The sequence below is a fragment of the Sapajus apella genome, unplaced genomic scaffold (assembly GCF_009761245.1).
Source record: "Sapajus apella isolate SASKATOON/1434 unplaced genomic scaffold, GSC_monkey_1.0 scaffold5, whole genome shotgun sequence".
NCBI classification, from domain to species: domain Eukaryota; kingdom Metazoa; phylum Chordata; class Mammalia; order Primates; family Cebidae; genus Sapajus; species Sapajus apella.
Genome location: NW_022436945.1, coordinates 31714825 through 31738439, shown reverse-complemented (window position 1 = coordinate 31738439; position 23615 = coordinate 31714825). Strand labels below are relative to the sequence as shown.

The window sequence follows — 23615 nt, the reverse complement described above, 5'->3', positions numbered from 1 at the left end:
ACTACTTGTCATTCCACACACATGCAGATAATTCAGAATCTGATCTTCCTCTGCAGTCTTCTCTTCAGCCCTAGGTAGACTGGAAGTAGAGGGGAAAGCCTTCCTGTAACAAATGATGAGAATCTCCGTGTTAGTTCCATCCTCAGATTGCATCATCCACTTTCTTCCCTGCTATTATCAGCATATGGGGCAGAATGAGGCAGATGTTAGTGTTTGCCTCATTGACACAGTTATAAAGATGAGCAGTGTCCCTCCAGAATCTTCAGCTGAATTGAAACAGTTGTTCCCAGGCAGTAGACATTATGTCTCTCTCTTACCACTGTTTTCATGAAGGAAATTTTCGGAGACAGCACTAATCCCCCCACCCCAAATTTATTCAGGGCTCTGGAGCCCTGGTGGTTTTGGTTTCCAAAGTATAGGTTGAATGTTATGCCTCAAATATTTTTCTTAAGTATATAAAACCCAAGAAGTAGAATGAAACCTGTCTTATCAGGCTAACAAGCACTGTGTTTTCTTTCCTGTTTTTTTTTTTTTTTTTTTAAGAGACAGAGTCTGGCCCTGTCACCCAGGCTGGAGAGTGCAGTGGTGCAATCTCTCAGCTCACTACAACCTCCACCTCCCAGGTTCAAGCAATTCTCATATCTCAGCCTCCCGAGTAGCTGGGATTACAAGTGTGTACCACCATGCTTGGCTAATTTTTTGTATTTTTAGTAGAGCCAGGCTTTTGCCATGTTGCTCAGGCTGGTCTCAAACTCCTGAGCTCAGTCAGTCCACGCACCTCAGCCTCCCAAAGTGCTGGGATTACAGAAATGAGCCACCTCGCCCAGCCGGATACTGTGCTTTCATGGATACTGTGCTGCTTTTATTTTTAACATTGTATTTTCCTGCATAACCTGACTTGTTTAGTAGGAACCATGCACCTAGTTTATAGGTAGTTTCTGATACATTTTCCTGGTTATAAACATAAACTGCCTCTTTATGGTCCGTCTTCCCCTCTACTTCCTCGCTCAAGTCTACTGATTCTTTTGATTTGTTGTGATCACAGATATTTTTGGAGAATAAATTAAAGTTACAGACCATTCCCTCAAGAAGTACACATACACACAAACATGTAAAGTTGCATGCACCCCTTCAGGGGTTTTACAGACTCACTGAAACTCCTTGGAGAGGTAGACATAGGGGGAAAAGCTTGTTCTAAGACTCATGGAGATTTGTGGATACAACTGAAATCAAGCACTATTCCAGGCCGTAGCTGTACTAAATAAGTAATTCCTAGTCTGTGACCGGTGCTTTATGCCCTCAGGTCTTACAGTCTGTATAATTGGTGTAAAGGCATTTTATCTAGAGATTTGCAGAATGCTTATTCTAGCTCTACTGCTTTGGCAGTTTGAATATCTGATGCAATCTCTCTGGCCTTGGTTTTGTGACCTGTAAAAGAAAGAGATTTGAATATCAGTGATTCCAGTCTTCCAGGGAACCCAGATGTAGAAAGCAAATAAAAGTGGAGCAGCTTCGACATAGTAGAGTAGGAAATACACACATGCCCCCTTCCTGGGTCATCTTGTCCTGGCTGGAAAGCTTCTGGGCCAGAGGACGTCTCATAGCCCTTTTGGGTTTTGGATGAACCTTCCTTCTGTTGGCCACTCTGCTGGGAATAGTCTTTCTACTGCTGGGACCAGCTTAATTTGGGGAAGCATCTGTTCTACCTCTTTTAATATTCCCTCCAGAAGAGAGTGGGAATGTTGCAGTGAAGTATTACTGTGTGTTAAATAGCATGTGGTTTCTGAGGTCCTCATCAGTTCACATAACCCAGCCTTTCAAATAATTTTACATTTTTTCTGTAGTTGTCAGTTTAGTTTAAACATATTTCGAAACTTATTTTCTGTGACAGTTGGTTGAAAATTGGCTTAGAGCCTCCAGCTTTTAGACTATCTAGTAATCATTGTTCTTCTACATAGTTTATGTACTCATGTCTTCTGAAAAGCAAAAGTTAAATTCAAGTAAGCATTTTTTCCTACTTGCAACATCTCTAATCAAAGTTTAACCCCCTTTTAGGCCATTTTCCCCATAGTGTTTAAAAAAACACTTGACTTCATTGAGCGTTGTCATTTGGGAGTGGCATTCCAGGCAAAACCTTTCACCTTCCTCCGATCAAGGGGTCCTGCAAGAAGTCTGAAGGGACATGGAATATTTGCTGTGATAGCATGAGTGCATTAAATAAAGGCAGATCTACTTCTTAAATCTTTAGAGATTGCCTTTAGCTTTAAGAATTTCTCTAAATATATGTTCTACTTAAAACGTAGTCAGAAAGTACCCATGACGCTAATAAATGCTCAGCAGAGATTCCCTTAAAGAAAAAAAATTGTGAACACCATTGGATGCCAAGCAGATGTTTGGCTTTGAAAAGACTTACAAACTGTTAATGAATGTCAACCCTATGTTTGCTTCCAAGAAAATATGAATAAATGTTGGAAATGTTGAGAGAATGTTTCTTTCATACATGTAAAGCTAAAAGAGGACACACTGAATAAATTTTATAACTTCATAAAATCCCAGTAGTTTGCTTTAACATAATAATCATCTGCTCAGCCCAGCCCATCTCTTTTACTATTCTACCTTGACCGAGTAGTGTTAAAGGAACTGCAATGGCTATATTACAGCCTATTAGCCAGTTATGATGACCACCACCAGAGACGTCTATATTTGACAATAAAATGTCTAAAAATACATAAGAAATCTAAATGCTACAGAAGCCTACAGTAATTCATTGGTTTACAGTTTTAGGTGTGACTCCTTTAGGTAAACCACCATCACTATCACCCCCATCACCAGTACGCACACACACACTCTCTCTCTCTCTCTCTCTCTCTCTCTCTCTCTCTCTCTCTCTCAGAGCTACAGATTACATACTGCTGATGATATAGGTAATTTGTAATGGAAAGTGCATAAAGTATAATTGCACTGCTCAGCATTTTTGCAAAGCATACACACTCCTGTAACAAGCACCCAAACAGGACCAGCCCCCCCAGAAACCCCTCATGCTCCCTTTAGTTGAGGAGCTTTCCAAAGATAACTGCTATCTTGATTTCCATCATCATCCCTCTTATTCATTTAACTGTTTTTCTGTTTTGTTTCATACTAACTTTGAATAAGCATGTATACCTTCCACAACCACATCCAAATTCTTGATTCTTTTCTGTTCAGCAAATTTTAAATGCAGCACTCTGTAACTTTCTACTGAAGTTCTCCCTAAAGCTTTACAAAGTTAATCATCAGTGTATCAACACTCTGCTCTGTGTTTCCAATACAAATCTGCCTAATAGATTGCTTACGGTTCTCTGACAGTTCTGATTTGCTAAGCACATATGTGTGGAACTTATGGCATTTCTCTGACCTGTCAGCCTGCTGACCTCATTGTGTGGGAAAGGGAAGCAGAGTTAGCTTGGTGTACCTGGTTCTTCTTGAACCCATGATGGTTTCCAGTGATTGCCTCCTTTTTAACAAACCTATCTGAGCCATTTCAACTTAGGACAAGTTAAAGAAAGGCTTGGTGTTTTGAGCAAGGTTGGGCACATATTTTCTGTAAAGGGACAGATAGTAAGTATCTTAGGCTTTGCAGGCCATACAGCTTTCTCTCTTACAGCTACCCAACTCTGCAGTTATAGCATGAAAGCAGCTCTAGATGATACGTGCATGAATTTCTGTGGCCGTGTTCCGGTATAAGTACAAAAACCACTGTTGCCTAAATTTAGCCCTGGGGCCGTAATAAAGTGTCTATAGCTCATGAATGAACATGGAAGGAGGCGGTTAAAACAGAACTTTCCTACAATACTGATGGAGTTCATTCATGCTAAGCTCTCCTGGTCTCCCTAGGGAGAGTAATTTCTAGACTGTTTCTTTCTTTTCTCAAAAGTTGAAACATTTCCCCATCTCTCCTCTCTGGCAGGTGTCCCTTTCTCCGCAGTTCCTTGAAAAAGACTGATATTCTTTTTATGGTGCCAGCTGCACAGTCCAGGGGCCGCATTCAACTTCTCTGTGCCATTGGATCCAAGAAAATTCCTAAAAATAATGACATGAATTTGTTTTAAAATGAGATGTCAATACATATTTACATATAGCAGCAAGAAAGAAAGGAGGAACCCAGGGCCATTAACATCTGATCCTGGTGTGTCAGTGCACTGCCTTCCCTCTGTTCTAAGGGAAAGCCCCAGCAAGGTGCTAGAGGACATGCCAGCAAAAGAATGGGGAAGATTTGCAAGCTAGCCATCTCCCTAGAGTCTTGAACTAAAGCAAGTTGCTCTTTGATTTGTATGTGTCATTTTTGTATATTCTTTGTATTCCCAGTCCCATTCTATTTACTTCACCTTAGAGGAATATTCTCAAGTGTTTCATATGTTCCCATCATTTGCTGTACTTTAGTTGTATACATGTGATTCTGTGAAAAATACCTATTATTATATGCATATTGAATTGAAGAAAAGGTTTGTGTTTATAATGATATTCCAGTAAATTATTTTTTTTGAAATGGGGTCTCTGTCACCCAGGCTGGACTTCAGTGGTGTGATCTTTGCTCACTGCAACCTCTACCCACCCCCCTGCCCTGGACTCAAGTGATCCTCTTACCTCAGCCTCCCAAGTATCTGGGACCACAGATGCATGCCACCACGCCCAGCTAAGTTTTTTTATTTTCAGTAGAGACGGGGTTTTCATCATGTTGCCCAGGCTGGTCTCGAACTCCTGAGCCTAAGGGATCTACCTGCCTCAGCCTCCCAAAGGGCTGGGATTATAGGCATGAGCCACCCTGCCCAGCCTAAAATTTTTTTACCTTTATTTTTCTGCATATTTTTGAGACACATCCATGTCACCATATGTAGAACAAATTAATTTTTTTTTTTGAGAAGATAGAGTCTTGCTCTGTTGCCCAGGCTGTAGTGCATCCTGATTTTAGCTCACTGCAGCCTCAACCTCCAAGGCTCAAGCTATCCTCCCACATCAACCTCCTGAGTAGCTGGGAAAACAGGTGTGTACCACTACTCCCAGCTAATTTTTAAACTTTTTTTTGTAGAGACGTGGTCTGCCTGTGTTTCCCAGGCTGGTCTCAAACTCCTGGACCCAAGTGATCCTGCCACCTAGACCTCCCAAAGTGCTGTGATTACAGGCATGAGCCACTATGCCCAGCCAAGTTTGTTTATTCTCATCACTGCTTGTTAATGCATATACATAATTTTATTTATCTCTTCTCATAGGGATACCACAAAAATTTCCTCCAAATCCTTGCTATCATGGAAAGTACTGCAATGTATATCCTCTCTATGCCCTCAGGCAAGAGTTCTTCTAGGAGATATATTGGGGGGTGGGTATGGGAATGCTTGGCTGTGGGGTATATGTATATTTCTTTCCCGTTTGAATTGCCACATTGTTCCAAAACAGCTGTACTATTGTGCCATCCCAGATCCATGGAATAGAGTTGCTGTTTCCCTACCTTAATAACAATACATGGTATTACTGAATTTATAACATGGCCAATTTGATGGTTATGAAATGACACTTTGTTGTTTTGGTTTTCATTTCTCTGATTACTAGAGAGGTTGAGCATCTCATAGGAGTATTTACCCTTCTCAGTTTCTGCTTTTGAAATTTATTCATTCACTTATTTCAGCAAGTGTTTTTTTGAGTACTCACTGTGTGCAAGTAGCCTTAATAAGTACTAGAAATCGAGCAGTGAACAACAGGAAAAAGTAATCCCAGCCTTCATATCATAGCTGTTGTTCAATAACATAAGTAAATACACAAATATTCAAAACAATAATTGTTGTGTGTGTTTGTGTGAATGGTAATACTTGATATATCTCAAACAGACTATAAAATCAGTGGTAATATTGCTACAAAGAAAAGTAGTACGTTGAAGAGGGGAAAGGGATGCTGAAATTTCTGTTGGGTTTCTTCTCTTTTTTCCTGCTAGTATATGAGAATTCTTTGTGTATTCTGGATGTGATTTTTTTTGTTGTTGATTATTGATGTGGCAAGTATCTTCTAGGCTGGCTCCCTTCTTATTTCCTCCTGTGATACCCTTCTTTTTTTTTTTTTTTTTTTTTGAGACAGAGTCTCACTCTGTCACCAGGCTAGAGTGCAGTGGCTCGATCTTGGCTCACTGCAGTCTCCGCCACGCAGGTTCAAGCCATTCTCCTGCCTCAGCCTCCCAAGTAGCTAGGATTATCATTGGCTTTGACATAGTCATATTTCACTAATTTTTTCCTTTATGGTTGTACTTTTGGAATATGAAGGACTTCCCACTCCTGCATTTTCTTCTGTTAACTTTTTTTTTTTTTTTGAGTCTCACTCTGTGGCCCAGGCTGGAAAGCAGTAGCACTATCTCAGCTCACTGTAGCCTCCACCTCCTGGGTTCAAGCAATTCTCCTACCTCATTCTCCAGAGTACTAGAATTACAGGCATCCACCACAATGCACAGCTGATTTTTGTATTTTTAGTAGAGATGGGGTTTCACCATATTGGCCGGGCTGGTCTCTAACTCCTGACCTCAGGAAATCCATCCACCTCAGCCTCCCAAAGTACTGGGATTACAGGCATGAGCCACTGTACCCCGCCTCTTCTGTTAACTTTACAGCTTTAGTTTTTTCATGTAGGTCTTTTACACATACAGAGTTTATTTTTGTATATGCTGTGAAGGAGGGGATATCCCATGTTATTCATCTCTGCATCATGAGCAAATTCTCTCAATAGCATTCACTAAACACTCCACTCTTCTTCCCTCTGCTAGTGTTGACCTGTGTTGTAGGGCTCAGGAACTAAGTCCAGACTTTCCACAGTTTAGACTCCACCTCTTAGTAGATGAGCAACAAATTACTTCTCTGGCTTTAGATTTTTAATCTTCTTAAAATAGAGATAGAAAGTGTTCTTCTCATAGAGTTATGAAGAATAAATGAGCTAATACATGGCACCTATTATTAAAATGTTAGTTGCTCTTATAAATGGTATCTAATTTTCTCTTATAGAGCCTAATTGAATATTTCAGGTGAAATGTATATTTCACCTGACACTATATAATATATATATAATTATATACTGTCATATACAAAGATTCTTCTCTAACCGTTATGGCCTTTTCTGTGCCCTGAATTTTGTTTTTTAATGTCTGATATTTAAATTGCTAACCTGGCTTTCCTTTGTTTCATTATGTGCCTTGTCTTTTGTTTTTTTCTCCAAATCCTTATGTTCAATCCTCTGTATAATGTAGTGGTTAAGAATGCTGTGTCTGGCTAGCCTGGGCAACAAAGTAAGACATTGAGTCTGCAAAAAACATTAAAAATAGCCAGGCGTTGTGGCACACACCTATGGTCCTGAGATAGACAAGAAGATCACTTGAGCCCAGGAGGTCAAGGCTACAATGAGCCATGTTGGCACCACTGCAGTCCAACCTGGGCAATAGAGTGAGACCTTGTTCCAAAAAAAAAAAAAAAAAGAGAATGCCGTGTCTGAATCCACACTGCTGAAGATTGAATCCTAGATTCACCACTTGCCATTTTACCTTAAACCTTAATATTGTTTCCCTGTGCCTTTTTTTCCTCATCTGTAAACTGGTGACAGTACTAACTTAAGGGGTTCTGAGAATTCAATGTGTTAGGTGCAAATAAAAAGTATATTAACTGTTATTATACTTATTGCTATATTGGGCCTCATTTATTCCCATTTATTTTGGTTTCCATCTATTATGATTTTTTTTTTCTACTCCTAACTTTAGGTGAGATTTTTCTATACAGGTTTGAAACTTTTATACTCTATCCTGTCTATTTCTTGGGTTTTGATAACTACACTTGTGGTCATTTTTCCCCCTTAAATGTCTGTATGTTTTAGTATGTTTTCCTTTCCTGCCTCCACCTCCCCAGTAAAGAGACAGGAACTGAAGATGGTAATTTTGTGTATGCATCCACTGTCAGTCTCCTTTTTCTCTCTAGAAGCTTTTAGAAATTTTTCTTATTCTTTAACCATAATATGTCTAGGTATGGGTGTCATTTTCTTCTCTATGTTTCTGGCATTTTATGAGTCCTTTCAATCTAAGGACATAGTCCTTCTGGAAAATTAGTGGTCATTATTTGTTATATTTTCCCTCTTATTCTCTTCTTGGACCCCATCTCTATACATGTAGTCCCCTCTGTTCCTCTTTTCCCTTTTTTCCACAATCTTTCCGTTAATTTTCTGGTGTCTTAGACAAATTTTTTATTTGAGCTTTCAGAGTGCATGATAATTATACTCAGTTCAGCATTGTATTCTTTATTTTAGCAGTTATATTTTCATTTAACTATTTTTAGTTCATTATAACTGCTTTTCTTGCTTTCATGTTTCTAAGATTGGTTATCATACTTTTCTGAAATTCTTGATACCTGTTTTTACTAGGTCTACTTTCTTGTAAGTTGTGTTTCTTTTTTGTTCACGAGTTTCTCCTGTCTTAAATGTTTCCCCAAAGGACACTTTCCCCCCGCCATTGTTCCTAACAGGCATTAATGTCCCTTTGGAGGAACAGCAAAAGCTAGGTCCTACTTAGGTAAATTTGGAGGCAGGGCCCAATCTCAGTTTATTAAATCCCTATTTTCCCCTAGTTCCTTTACCTGATCACTTCTCTTATTAGAGGCAGCCACACTCTGATGGAATTCCCAGGCATTCGGGGGGTCTGTCAGAATAGCCATTTCATTGGCATCTGTTCCTGCCTGCCTCTATGCCATCAGGTTGACCAGAAAGATCTGGTTTTCCTGTTCCAAGGCATGGGTAGGAATTCTTTCTGCAGTTTTCGCTTTAGGGCACTGAGGATGTACTCCTGGAATTGGAGTGTTTTGCTTTTTAAGCATGTTATTTTAGGTTTAAGTTTTCCTAAGTTCCAAACCTAAGCCAAACTTTACAGTTGCAATGAAAGAGGCTTCATCCAGCCCAGTCTTACCCACCTACACACACACACACACACACACACACACACACACACACACACACACACGTCAGCTCAAACAGGGCGCTATGGGCAGGGAACAATACAGCCAGAAAGCTTTCCCGTCTGTGTGTTCTTCCATTATCCCTCACATACCACTCTTTTCTTCCATGCCACTCAGGTTCTGACAAGGATTCACCACTTCCTATTGCCCCAAAGGTTTCTTAAGGATTTTTAGTTGATAATTATGGTCCTGAAATTTACTGGCTTCCTTTTTTAACTCCTGATATCTTTAGAGTTGTATTTTAGTTTCTGTCAATAGCCTGTGCTACCAATTGTTCTTTCATCCACTAGGTATTTTTAAGGTGAGAGAAGGTTCCTTGGGGAAATTTATCCACACAGCATAGGAAGGGTTATGAGGCAGAGAAGAGCAAGCTGATTTTCTTCCAACCTAAACAAACTCTGGGCTGTGCATGATAGCTCACACCTGTAATCCCAGCACTTCGGAAGGCTAAGGTAGAAGGACTGCTTGATGCCAGAGTTCAAGGCCAGCCTGGGCAACATAGCAAGACTCCATTTCTACAAAAAAAGAAAATACAAAAATTAGCCAGGCGTGATGGTGTACACCTTTAGTCCCAGCTACTCAGGAGGCTGAGGTAGGAGGATCACTTGAGCCCAAGAGGTCAAGGCTACAGTGAGCCAAGATTGTGCCACTGCATTCCAGCCTGGGCGACAGAGCAAGCCCTCATCACAAAAATTAATCAATTTAATTAAATGAAAAAAAATGAAACTCTGTCCCTTCCTTACCTCTGCAGAGTCATAGGAAAAGAGATTACAGGGTATGTGTGCTCCAATCAGACACTGGGAATGGGAAGAGAATGGAGGCCGCCATGGGTCTCACCACTCTGAAAGCAAGGTTAGGGCAAGGTCGAGCTGGAGGGAAGCACTCTAGGCTTTCTTGAGTAGAAGTGCTTCCCAGTTGAGAACACACGAGTTCCATTGGCAAGGCTCCCTAAACAGAGAGGTAGCATGGCCTTGTTCCGTGCAAGAAGAATTTCTCTCTCTCTAGAGCAGGTGTAGAGAGAGGGACTACTATCATATGGCTGTTAATATTTAACTCCTAGGACAGTAGCTCAATAAAAGTCCTTAAATCAATAACTCTTGGGGCAGAGGAAAGGTCCTGAGATCTAGTTTCTTCTCCTTACATTTTTCCACAGAAATTTAATCACATGCTAAAGGATCATTAAATACTTGGATAAATACTTGAGTAAATGACACCTGAAGACATATGCCCAACTCTGCACTTCTTTTCAAGTTCAGTTCCAACTTTTCAGTCTGCACGCTTAAATGAGTCTACTCGGGTGTCCCACTACTAGCTAAAATTCTGAGTGTCAAGAACTTCCCTGATACCTTTCTGCTGTAAATATTCTTCTTGCCTTTTCTATTTATGTTTACACCCTCATTCTCTCAGTCACCCAAATTTGAAACCTCAGTCATTTTGGAAACCACTTTTATTTGGAGCCCTCTGTGTCCTTTATTTTCATTTTCATTGTCCTCCTCCTAGATCATATTCAGATATATATAAAACATACTTTGGGCAATACAAATGAATGTTTTTAGGAACTGCCTCTATCATGCTCTTTTTCGTATCAAAAACTTTTAATATCTCTTGTTGCTTAGATCTAGCTGTGACATTAAAAATTTGTTACTGTGACATGCAGAGGCATGCTGTCAGATATCTCTAATCCATGCTGAATATACCCACTTTTCCATGAAGAGGTGAATGTTTCCTTCTCTATCTAATAATTTTTTACCTGTCTTTCCTACACATGGAAGAAAGCCTGGGGAATCTAATACTCTTTACATAGTTCCCTTTATACTCTAGATATAAACCAGATTAAACAGATTTTGCTTCTTAACAGTGAATAGTCAAAATGAATAAGGGTGTGAATGTTAGTTTCATGACATACTGAGATGAAATTCTCTCTCACTTTTTTTTTTTAAATGGAGTCTCACACTGTCACCCAGGCTGGAATGCAATGGCGTGATCTCAGCTCACTGCAACCTCCACCTCAGAGGTTCACACTATTCTCTGCCTTAGCCTCCTGAGTGGCTGGGATTACAGGCGCACACCACCATACCTGGTTATTATTATTATTATTATTATTTTAGTAGAGACAGGGTTTCACTATGTTAGCCAGATTGGTCTCAAACTCCTGACCTCATGATCCACCCGCCTAAGCCTCTCAAAGTGCCAGATTACAGGCGTGAGCCACCATGCCCAGCTGGATTTCTCTTTCTTTTAACATTTCCACTTTTTGGTCCGCTATCATTTTTTTTTTTTTTACTGTGAATATACTTTAGTCATTTTTGTTTACAATTGAAACTCTGGGAATTCAAAGTTAACATTCTTGCCCATGAGCTTCTTATAGCCACCAGAAAAAGTTCCAGTCTTGCATTCCATCTTGTTCTCCTGTGCTTTGCCCAAATGAACCTTTAAAATGATCCAGCTGCCATTCAGTTTCACACAGATTCTCTTGCCCACAATTTCACCTAGGAATATCAAGTCCTCAAGAAGTGTGTCGTGTACGGCTCCAGGGACGCTTTTGCTTATTTTTTGTATGGCTTTTTCAATTTGGCTTAGGCAGAATTCTCCTCTGAGAAATAAAGACAGCATGCTTCCCACTGAGCTTTTTCTCCAATTCACGTACTAGCCAGACCTGGATTTTCTGGGAAGATTTCAGTTGAGGAAAGGGAACAAAGATTATGATAGCTTTCTGACCACCACCAACTTAGGTTCTTCAGCTGCTGGAATACTCTGCTTCCTGAGCTGAGCCTGGAGGTGCAAGTTTATCTCCAGCTCCAGAAGAGCCTGGAAGATGCCCAACTCGAACTTGTTCAGCCTCTCGCTGTTGGGCTTCACAGTCTTGGTGCTTGAACTGGACATGGCCTTCTCCTTGCTAAGCGCCAGCTTACAAAGAGCCTGCTACCATTTTAAAATCTGCTATGTGTTGAGTACAGTGGTTCAACATAACTAGATGATATTTTCTTAATAGAAAATGAACAACAATATTATAGGTAAACTAAGCTTTCTGGTGTGAACACCATAATAAATATCTATACTAGGCGGAGTTTTCTTTTTAGTGCCTTTCATAGTTCTATTTGCCAATTAGTGTACACGTGCACATTCGTACATAATCAAATACACACCAATAGAAACGGCCCCTATTTAAACTATCTGAATCATTGAAGCAGAAAGCAGTACCTTAACCTATGACAACATAAATTCCACGGGAGGAGGTTTATATCTAAAATGCGTTTCAGAAAGGAAATCTTTTTTAAATTTGCTTTTCTCTTTCATCTTATGGAAAGGCTATCTGTATTTTATTTCTGCAGACTCAGTCCCTATATTGTAAGGTCTCCCGAATGCCTATGACTGCACAGTATATCAACAGATGTTGGTTTTGGAGGCTAGGAGAGCTCACGCTCATCAGTCATTTGAATAGCACAGTTTCTTACCTAAAAGTGGCTGAATGTTTCATTACGTATCATATTGCTAAGTATCATTCTTAAGACTTGCCATATAAGCTGCTGTTTTCATTCCAGTAACAAATTGATGGTAAGTTTCTAGAGGAGTTTAAATTATTTTGTAATTTTGGTACATCAGGTTTTTTTGCTGTATCTTAATTTCTTCTCAGTGTAAAACTTTATAAATTTTTATAAAATTTTAGTTCAGAAGGATTCAAGTAAGATCTTCTAGTTTATGTTTTTCTCTCCTTTTGTAATTTCTTTAATAGTCAACAAAATATGAGTCAGTGGGAAATATACTGATATTCACAGGAGAAATTTTAGGAAGTTTGTTGCAAAGAAAAGCACAGCAGATCCCCTCACTAGTGATTCGCACCTCTAAATAGGCACCTGAAACAGACCTCAAATTTAAAGTTTGAGGAAGTTAAAGAAATTTAGTAAGTACTGGGCTTGGTCATGATGTAAAACACTTCAGGAGAACTAGAAAATACTATATTTCCTCATATTCTTCCTAAAAATTTTTCTAGATTTACCTTCTAAAGGCAACATTATAGTAATTTTTAAGTTTCCATTATAAGTCTTTGAGATCATATAGTATTATCAGTAATAGTAATTTTGTGTATATATAAGAATGTTTTAGGTTATTAATCCCAAAACACAATCCAGTAGCATAAATTATTTTACTCTTTTTGGCTATCTATAAAAAATTCCTTAAATTATCCTTTATTATATGTCTGTATATATATGTACATATAATCTTTATTCATATTTAAAAAGGTGATTCATTTAGCTAATCCCATTAAAAGAGTACAAAACAAGGTTCATATAAGATGGACCACCTATATATTTCTTAGCTTCAATGTAAAAATTTCCAGTGCGCTGATCTAATGCTCACAGGGCAGTGAGAGTTACTACATAGCAAATAAGAAAAATAATGAATAACATGTGCAGAAACTACAGCCAAAATAATATCTGAAAAGCATATTGCACTCAGTGCACGTCTAGGTCGTATCACAAAGGAAGGACCACCCCCTGTTTGTGGAGCCACAGGGAAGAGAAAGAGAGGTTTACAGTACACATTGGATATGTAGTCTTTTTCCATGGAGTTTCTCACTTCTACCAAAGAAGAAAAATCAACAGTGGAACAGAAGAGAACTGTGAATGATTTAAATCCTGGTGGCAGACCCACAAATGGTTTAAAAAAAAAAAAAATCTCTGGGAAGAAAACGGTGCCTTTATGGTGTTTCAGAATTATACATAAATTCCTCAATTGGCATTTGTTTAGGTTTTAGATATTTTCAGCCATGGTATGTGATTTTTTGATAGACATGGGAAGAATTAACTTGTTGTATGGTAAGATAGTTCTAGATTCATATGGAAATTGTATGAATCTATAAGCAAGGGTACCTACATCAAGAAAGTAAACTCTGCATGATCTTAAAAGAGGTGGAGACACAGCAGTAGAAAAGAATATATTCTGGATAATTTTGAATGTGAAGTTAAAATTTATTCTCTGCTATTTCTGTTACCTGAAGTGAATTCACCTCTCCCTTCCAACCTCTGCCTCCCTGGTTCAAGCGATTCTCCTGCCTCAGCCTCCCAAATAGCTGGGACTACAGATGCATGCCACTACACCCAGCTAATTTTTTTTATTTTTTGTATTTTCAGTTGAGACATGGTTTTACCATGTTGGCCAGGCTGTGGTCTGTATCTCGTGACCTTGTGATCCACCTCCCTCGGCCTCCCAAAGTGCCGGCATTATAGGCATGGGCCACCGTGCCCAGCCAGTCATCCACTTTTAAAGCTTGGTAATGGAAGCAGATGCTCTTGCTAGTAGCATCTGCAGTGTACTTTTGAGATGTCTCTCACTATATCATTATCTTTTTTCCCTTAAATGGGCATTGTTGCTAAGGGCAATCCTACTCTTTGTTTTTAACACCTGATTAAGCCTTAGAGCATTGAATGAAAATCCTCAGCCAATTTTAATTTGGGTGTTGAAAATTGCAGTTTCAAGCAGAGAAAGCAGTGGTTGGTTGTAATCACCATGAAGAGAACTAAATGTAGTCCAATTCCTTTCTGATGCTTTTTTAAAATCACTAATATCAGCTTACCATGCAGAGATTTCTCCTTTATTACAGGTTCAGTTTATGGAAAAAGTACCACTGTTTCCTAGTTCCATTGAACCTTTGGTGTGACTTTATAATATATCCATAATGTTAGACCATTAAAGGGAATTTGATAATGTTTAACAAATGCTTCTCTCAACTCATGCCCATTTCCCACTCTAGATCATTTATTGGTGAGCATTCCTTTTTGACATTTACTAAATATCAGCTATAGTCCATGTTTAAACATTGGCATAGAGCCAGTGTTCTTACCAGTGTATATTAGCCTAGTAAGAAAAATTAAATAAAATGTGAAAATGAAAATTGCCTTGAAGAAAAATGAAGCTCACAGTGAAATTGCCTGTTAATGGCTCAATAGGCATTCATTTCCTTGCTGAGTTCACAGTTGTGTCATTTTGTACTATTGCCAGACTGTAAAAGGAAATAAAAAGAAAAAATTAAAAATAGTTTTTTATGTAGCAGCCAATTATTGAGTATCTATTTTGGATCAGGCACTAAAAATACAAAGAAGAGGAGATCAATGGAGATCAATTGACTCTGCAAGCAACTCACAGTCTAATGCAATGATTCTCCAACTTGAAGTAAAAACCAGAGTTGCTCTGGCTAAAGCAATTCATAGGGCAGTGGGGCCTCCTGAGGCGCATATCTGTGCAGAGTATCTTCCACTAAGAATTTTTCCTATGGAGTGATCAGGAAAATGGACAAAGATGTATCGATTTTTTCAAAGTAATGATCTTCATTTTTCAATAGAATAATAAATGATTTTTCAAATGTTTTAGCAGATATTGTTAGATATCTATGCCACATAACCTTGATAAAGAATTTAGTTCTGAGATGTTTTTCTTGTACGAACATTGTGTACATTAGTTGTTTATTGCTAATTATTAGCTTAATAGTTTGTTAGAGCAATTTATTGTGTAGTTTTCCTGCCTTTCTCTGTAGTTTCCAGTACAATGTAGACAGTGTCTTATGCTGATACATTCTGTCTTTGAACCCTTCTGTCCTTGTTCTAGTGTTTATTTCTTAAATGGCTTTGAAAGTTCTGTGAAAACTAACTCTAAATCTAATACCAAATATGATTTTAGTAGAGATGCTGGTGTCTTCTCTTCCTACTTTGCATTTGTATAAGAGGTTGCTTGATTTCTACTTAACTCTTAGTGGCTTTGGAAGAAGATGAAGCCCATGAACTATTATCAGATACTTGGCATTTACCATGGTGTCTGAGAATTTAAGTAGAGTTTTAAGTTGTTTTAAGCGTATAGTACATTGTCGAAGATCAGATTGCAGATGCTCAAAACTTTTACTTTCCAGCTACTGTGTAGGATTTAGTTCGTATTTGACAGCATTCGTGACATTGTTTTTAATTTATTAGTGAAGAATTAGAAATTTTGATGTTATTTGTTAGGAAGTAAAGGTATTTCTGAACTCAAATGTTATTTCTTTAACATATTAACGCAAGCATTCTGGCAGGCTAACGCTTAACAAAGCATTCTCTCTTCCAGCTGTCACCTAGGGGTTTGCCTCTGAGATTTGTCTTTATTTATTTTAATTTTTCTTAATGTGATAACCAGGTTAACAGATGAGTAAACATTTGCAAGCCTAGGACTTTATCATTAGGGTTCTTCAGAGAACTATTCATCTAGGTCTTTTGCATCTCTTATCCTTCAACACAATGGCATTTCAAAATTAATTTTTCAGAAAACAATAATTGACAATGTATTTCAATTTAAGGGTTTCTCCTCTTCAAAAATCTGAAGTTGTTGAGATGGTTAAGAAACAAGTCAAAGTCGTAACGCTTGCAATCGGTGATGGAGCAAATGACGTCAGCATGATACAGACAGCACATGTTGGTGTTGGTATCAGTGGCAATGAAGGCCTGCAGGCAGCTAATTCCTCTGACTACTCCATAGCTCAGGTAAAGTGTCATTTCTGCAAAACACATCATTCCTCTCAGTCAACTGTGCTTCAAAAAGGAAAATACTAATTTTTTCCCACTCTCATTTTAGTTCAAATATTTGAAGAATTTACTGATGATTCATGGTGCCTGGAACTATAACAGAGTCTCCAAGTGCATCTTATACTGCTTCTACAAGAATATAGTGCTCTATATTATCGAGGTAATAGCAGGTTAAATTTAAAATCCTTGTCATTTGCATACATATTTAAAGAAATTTTCTTTATGAAGACATTTTCTCATTGTTTTAATTTTTTATTTGCCCACTTTTTATAAATTCTAAATGTATTAAAACAACTTGAATTAAACAACTTTAAAGCACCCAAGTCACCTCTTAAATGCTTTGCTGTTTAGAAATTTCTTCTACCAGATACTCTAAGTCATCTCTCTCAAGTTCAGAGTTCCATAGATCTCTAGGACAGGGGCAAAATGCTTCCAGTCTCTTTGCTAAAATGTATCAAGAGTCACCTTTGCTCCAGTTCCTAACAATTTTCTCATCTCCATCTGAGACCACCTCAGCCTGGTTTTCATTGTCAATATCATTATCAGCATTTTGAACAAAGCCATTCAACAAGTCTCTAGGGAGTTCCAAACTTTCTCACATTTTCCTGTCTTTTTCTGAGCCATCCAAACTGTTCCAACCTCTGCCTGTTACCAAGTTTCAAAGTTGCCTCCACATATTTGGGTATCTTTTCAGCAGTGCTCTACTCTACTGGTACCAATTTATTGTATTAGCCTGTTCTCACACTACTGATGAAGACATACCCAAGACTGGACATTTACAAAAGAAAGAGGTGTAATGGACCTACAGTTCCACGTGGCTGGTGAGGCCTCACAATCATGACAAAAGGCAAGGAGGAGCAAGTCACGTCTTACATGGGTGGCAGCAGGCAAAGCAAGAGAACTTGTACGGGGAAACTCCTCTTTTTAAAACCATCAGATCTCGTGAGACTTATTCACTGTCATGAGAACAGCATGGGAAGGACTTGCCCCCATGATTCAGTTACCTCCCACAACACATGGGAATTCAAGATGAGATTTGGGTGAGGAGACAGCCAAACCACATTACAGGCCAACAGAAATACAGTGTAAGCCACATTAGCAGAAGGAAAAATAAATTGACTTCAGTATATTTTATTTAGCTCAGTGTATTCAAAAGATTATCATTGTCACATATCACTGTAAAAAATTATTAATAAGACACTTTACATTCTTCATCCTAAGTTTTCAAAATCTGGTGTATATTTTACATTTATACCACATCTCAATTTGTACTAATCACATTTAAGTGTTTAAAAGCCACGTGTGGCCAGTGGCTACCATACTGGGCAGCACAACAATGGTAGATAAATAAGTGAACTGAATGGTTAATCAAGACATGATAAATACATTGTTTGCCTTTTTTTTAAAAAAGTGGCCATTTTAGCATCAGAAGCTATATTTGTAATACTTCTAGGTGTTATCGCTTTCATGTTTCTGTTGGAGCTCTGCAGAGCGTGACAATGGCCTTCCCATTGTTAAGAAAACCTCCATCTTCCACTCCTGTCAAGGACCCACCATGCCCTCATAAATCTGCTGAAGGTTCCCTTACAGATAGATGTCTGTTCCTGCCACTTTACCCTTTAATCTGTTGACTGTTTCTACACATCTGTAAGAAAAAAGACACAGCCATTTGCTATATAGAAATAATCTTCATTCTTTACTCTGAGAAATAACAGTATAAACAAAGTCAGTACATTGACACTTCCATTGCTGTATGTTTGCTTCAGCTGTTCTTTGTGCCTCTGTCAGAATGCTTATCTCCTTGTTAAATGTTGACTAAGCATAGTTCTTATTATGAGTCAGGCTAGTAAAATTGATACTTAGTTTTGAAGTATACAGGCAGTTTTTTGTAATGATCACTAAAAAGGTTACAACCCATTAGATAAAATAACCTAATACATAGAAATATAAACAAGATACTTAAACGAACTTACTTGCTATTCATTACTGCTGGATTTAGTCTGGAATAGTCTGTGTTTTTGAAGCAAAATGACTTCTAAAATAGTTTATGAGTTCAAAAAATATTATTTGTCATTTATATAAATGTGTAGTTCTTTTCTAAAGTAATATTTTTCTATTCTTAATCCCTTCTATATATCTAGCTTTTGTAATTATATGTTCTTCTCATTCCACAACACTGACATTCAAACAAGTATCAATTTATGCAGTTTATTTACATAGACTTTTTGAGATACCAGGAATTTAAAGCCACTGCCAGCAATAAATCTGCTTATAAAAAGTTAATTTTATAAAATAAAATAAGAATGCTCAACTTGCCACTTTTTAAATCTAAATTGTCAGTGAAGTAGACAAAATTTATGTACTAATGGGAAAATAAAAACATTAAACTCAAATGAAAACAATCTGCATGCCCTGTTTCAAACTCAGAATTACGTGATTTGTGGTTGATTAACCCTCAATTTCTCTTGGCTTTGATTTTAAAGCCTCTTCATGAGATATTTGACACTGATCAAATTCTTTACACATTGAAAAGTAAATGAGTTCTAAACTTTACTGGAAATCTCATTTCTGTTTTTCTCTTAACAGTTTGTAGAAATGTATTTTGAATATAATTCAACTGTCTTGGAAATGAATTGACCTTTTAAATCAATTCCCAGATACCCAACTTTTGCCAGCTAAAACAAGTTCTGCAGATGTTAATGGCTCATGTCAATACTGTGAATGAATAGACAGAAAACACATCATTGAATGTCTCTAGTGAGGACAACTGCCAGTCTCGAATCTCTCCTTTCAGTTTTTTGTGCTGATCAGGCGTGGGAGCAGAGGACTCATTGACTATTTGTAAGCTGCTGTTTAATATGCAGAAATGCTCCATCAGGAAAATGAATGTGAAGCTTTACTGCCACGCCTCTACTGAGAGGTGGAATTTAGAAAATAATACCGGGAGAAACGGGTCTGAAATTTCTTTGCTAATAAAGGAATAGCCTTGAACACTGTACATTTTATGTATTTAAAACTACGAACACTGCTTTTCCCATTGCTATATTGCTTAGGAAGGTCACTATCTAGATATTCCATTGCTGTAAATTATAGCCAGGCAAATACAGATTTGGCAGATGGTGATATAAAGCTCTTTCTTATGGGAGCTGCCCAGGAGCAGCTCTAGGTGTTCATTTAAATGATGGGCTCCTTTTTAAAGAGAGACTTTTTTATTTCTCTGATACCTCTGACTCCTTCCTAGTAAAATAAGACCTTTTCTTTCAAATGATTGGTCACGTCCAAGTTTTCTGGGAAGATCTCAAAACCAAGTAGTATTTCTAATTTCTAGAAGCTTTGATTAAAGTTAATAAGGTGAAACTGTCCCAGCAAGTTGTGCTGGAAGTTGAATTCCCTGTGAATTTAAATAACCTAGACACCTCCCCAGAGGGACTGGTATCTTCTTTCTGAATCCATGGCTCTGGTTGAAACAGAGGAGGGACTTTTATGTGTTTAGGAGAATTTAGGTGTTTTTTTTATTTTGAATGGAATATGTTCCTAATATTAACTGCAATCTCAGCCTAACTTGAACTCAGCCTGCTGGTAGACTAACTCGCTATTAAAGACCTTCTCTTTCTCTTTTAAGACATGTAAACTTGAATGTCAAAATATTAGTGTAAAAATGTAAGGTGCTCTGTTGAAAGTTTCTGTTCTTACCTAGTCATTTCTTCTTCTTTAAAAATAAATTAAAATATTAATCCTTAAAAATCCAGGAAGTACATCTGTAAAAACATATTCACCTACCTTTCAGTAGGAAAAATAAAATGATAAAAATGTGTTGGTAGCTTTCCACTTAAAAATTGTCTGTCATAAAGCAGTTTATGCATTTTAAAATACACTTTGGATACAGACATGTTAGTTTACTTGCAAATTATTTCAAATTTGAAACTTTCTGTAAATGTTGATCTGAGGGAGAATCTTAAATTTCAAGCTCATAGTAGCCGTTGAATCAGCACCAAATATTATGTACAAAGAAGCTAGGGGGCTATTCATATTTACGATTGTTTGCCCACACACAAACTTACTAACATAAACTTCTCATTGTACAGTATTGATAATTGCAAATGCATTTAGAATTACAACCTTTGAGCCAAATCATGTCCCTTAGATGAACTTGGTGTGCAGGGCGCTTCGGCTTTCTTCATACCAACAAAGGTTAGACTGTGTCTTCATAGATGACAGAGGCCATAATTGAAAGTTTCTTTTAAAATCCCTTATATTTCCATCATACCTTGAGAAATCTGAAAGAGCTTTTTAGAATGAATTATAATAGTTCACAGTTGCCTTCATGAAAAATAGCCCCAACACCACAAATATCCCAAATATGTATTTACATAATCCACATCTCAGGTCAAATGTGAAAATACAATAGAGAGCATTAATGTCTGTTTTGTCAATTTGTGTATACTCACCAGAAAGGATAAACTTCACTTCATGTGAAGATGCTCAGTTCTTTTAAAGTTTGCATGCATCATTGATCTGGCTCTTCGTTTGGAGCAAATGATCAAAATTTTTCCATAAATACGTGTAGCAAAGCAAGTAAGAATTTCAAATTTAACTCTGATTTCTCTGCTTTTGTTATTGTGGTTAATATGTGTTACAGCCCTAATACAATTTGGACTTATTTTTAATGTGCTGTTGCAACTTTGTTTTCTTTTCCATCTCATAAAGCAGACATTAGTTTGTATACACGCTCAATTATTCCCTTCCACTATAAAAAGGAAGATCAGTGTGGATACAGAACCTGTTCATAGGGAGGCCAACCTGGGTACATATTGATAAATGGTGAATTTGTAGCAATTCATGCTTCCATAATGAGGTTAAATGAAACGTGAAGTGTAGCAAATTCCCTGCAACTGTGATTCAGAAATTCACTTGAGCCACATGTCAAGACCGCTCTCCTCTAACAGTTTTGTCGTTGTCGTTGTTGTTAGGTTTTGTTTTTGTATTTGTGCTTATGTAATCTCATTGCTGGACCAGCCTTTGTACTCTCTCAGATCCGTTTGATTTTTCATTATGCTTCAGGTCTGCTTTTTTTTTACAATAACGTAGGTACTGTTATTTACTGATAGTCACTTTAACTTTTCTTTTGTTTCAAACATGCTGGAGAAAAATTTGTCCGTTATGTCCTTTAATTTTGTTTCCAAGGCTAAGATTTCTGTTTTAAAGAACATTGTAAAATATGTAAGAATATTATGCTCTAGTCAAGATAGGATTTTATCAATGAATAAAATTTAAGTTAAAATATTTTAATATATAAACTCAAATTTAAGATTCCGACGGCAGTAGTTATCAAGTGCTGTTAAGAAAACCCATGTACTTTGACCTATTCTACTTTAAGAATTCATCCTAAGGAAAAAGAAATATGTTTGGTTTCAGTTCAGAAATATTTATACCTGTAATAGCAAACAACTGGAAGCAAGTTAAATGTCTAAAAAAGTTATATCCACATTGTAGAGGTTATACATTTATTAACATCATTTTAAAGGATACATGACAACTTAAGAAAATGAATATTACCTAATATTAAGGGGGACGAGCAGAATATGACACTCTCTATATGCAGGTTTCTAGTAAAGTAAATTTGTAAATTTAAATGAATTATACAACCAATGCAGAAGAAAATAGTGATTGTATTATTGCAGAAAATTATTTCCTAAATAAACAAGTGTTACTTTCATAATTTTAAAAAGCAGTCTTTAAATAACTACATTCTGATATTTTAAAAGGGAATTAAAGCTGGAAAAATTTAATGGCACATAAATATATTCCCTAAAAGTACTGTTAAGAAAAACAAGATTGTTTCTTAGTTTTAAATCTGTGATTGCCTGTTCATATATTCCTTTTTTGGTTCAGCAAGCAGGACCAATTCTGACATAAATACAAATACCATATGAAAGCATCTCTTTGAATCAGAAAGTAAAGCAAAGAAATGTCATTTTCAAAAGAGTCATAAGTATATGTTAATGCTGCTATTATGCGGCAGTTGAGTGTACAACAGATTCTAAGCAATGCATTTATGTTTTTGTATTCTAATTTTGGGGGTTTGGGTTTTTTCTTCCCCCTAGATCTGGTTTGCCTTTGTTAATGGCTTTTCTGGACAGATCCTCTTTGAAAGATGGTGTATAGGTCTTTATAATGTGGTAAGTGTGGGACATTTAATAATTCCTGTTTTATTGAATACTTGGAGATAAAGGTTCACCCTGCATTTGGCTGCTTGACATAATGACCAGTTTGTGTGCTTTAGATGTTTACAGCCATGCCTCCTTTAACTCTTGGAATATTTGAGAGATCATGCAGAAAAGAGAATATGTTGAAGTACCCTGAATTATACAAAACGTCTCAGAATGCCCTGGACTTCAACACCAAGGTAGGATGCAGTGCCTGTGTGGAACACGTTTGGGGGATCTGTTTTTACTGCCCTCATTACATGGGGTATGTGGTTTTCCAAGGCCAAGGATACACTAGCCCCAGACAACTCCAGGATACCGACTATTGCAATTCCTGTTTCTTAAGGTTCTGATCTAGGCAGAGAAAGTTTTTTTGTTGGTTGGTTGAGTTTGGGGTTTTTTTTGTGTTGTACAATTAAAATGCAACCACATTCACTTGGGCTTGCAAGGCAGCAATAAAGCTGGTCTGACCTATAAAATCATTGTCATTTTAGTTCTCTGGACTTCTGTCTTTGCAGTGTTGTGGGGACATGCTTACTCCTCACAGGGGCTAGTCATCTAGGACTGATAAGGACTGGCTTTATGTGTGTAAAGGGGTGAGAGATATTTAATTGCTCCTTAACTAATTTTCCATTTTGTGAAATAACTTTGTCCTTGTTAGAATTTTAGATTGATTGGGTCAGGCATTAAAATTACAGTCTCTGAGAAATAGTACTCAGGATTTCCAAGCCACATAAAATTAAAAATACAAGATAAACTATCCAGTAGTTTATCTAAAATTATATTCTGGTTATAATCCAATAGTATTTATCCCAGACACACACACACACACACACACACACACACACACACACACACACACA

At 37.4% G+C, this 23615-nt stretch overlaps 1 protein-coding gene across 8 annotated transcripts in view; it reads left to right on the top strand.

Moving 5' to 3' along the window:
* The window catches only part of ATP8A1 (ATPase phospholipid transporting 8A1), a 249208-nt gene that overhangs the window by 178159 nt on the left and 47434 nt on the right, over positions 1-23615 (top strand). For all 8 annotated transcript variants that reach the window (XM_032272101.1, XM_032272106.1, XM_032272095.1 and 5 more), the window contains 4 exons: positions 16321-16504; positions 16596-16706; positions 22651-22725; positions 22830-22952. In XM_032272101.1, coding sequence (XP_032127992.1) covers positions 16321-16504; positions 16596-16706; positions 22651-22725; positions 22830-22952 — 493 coding nt within the window. The remainder of the gene's footprint in view (positions 1-16320; positions 16505-16595; positions 16707-22650; positions 22726-22829; positions 22953-23615) is intronic.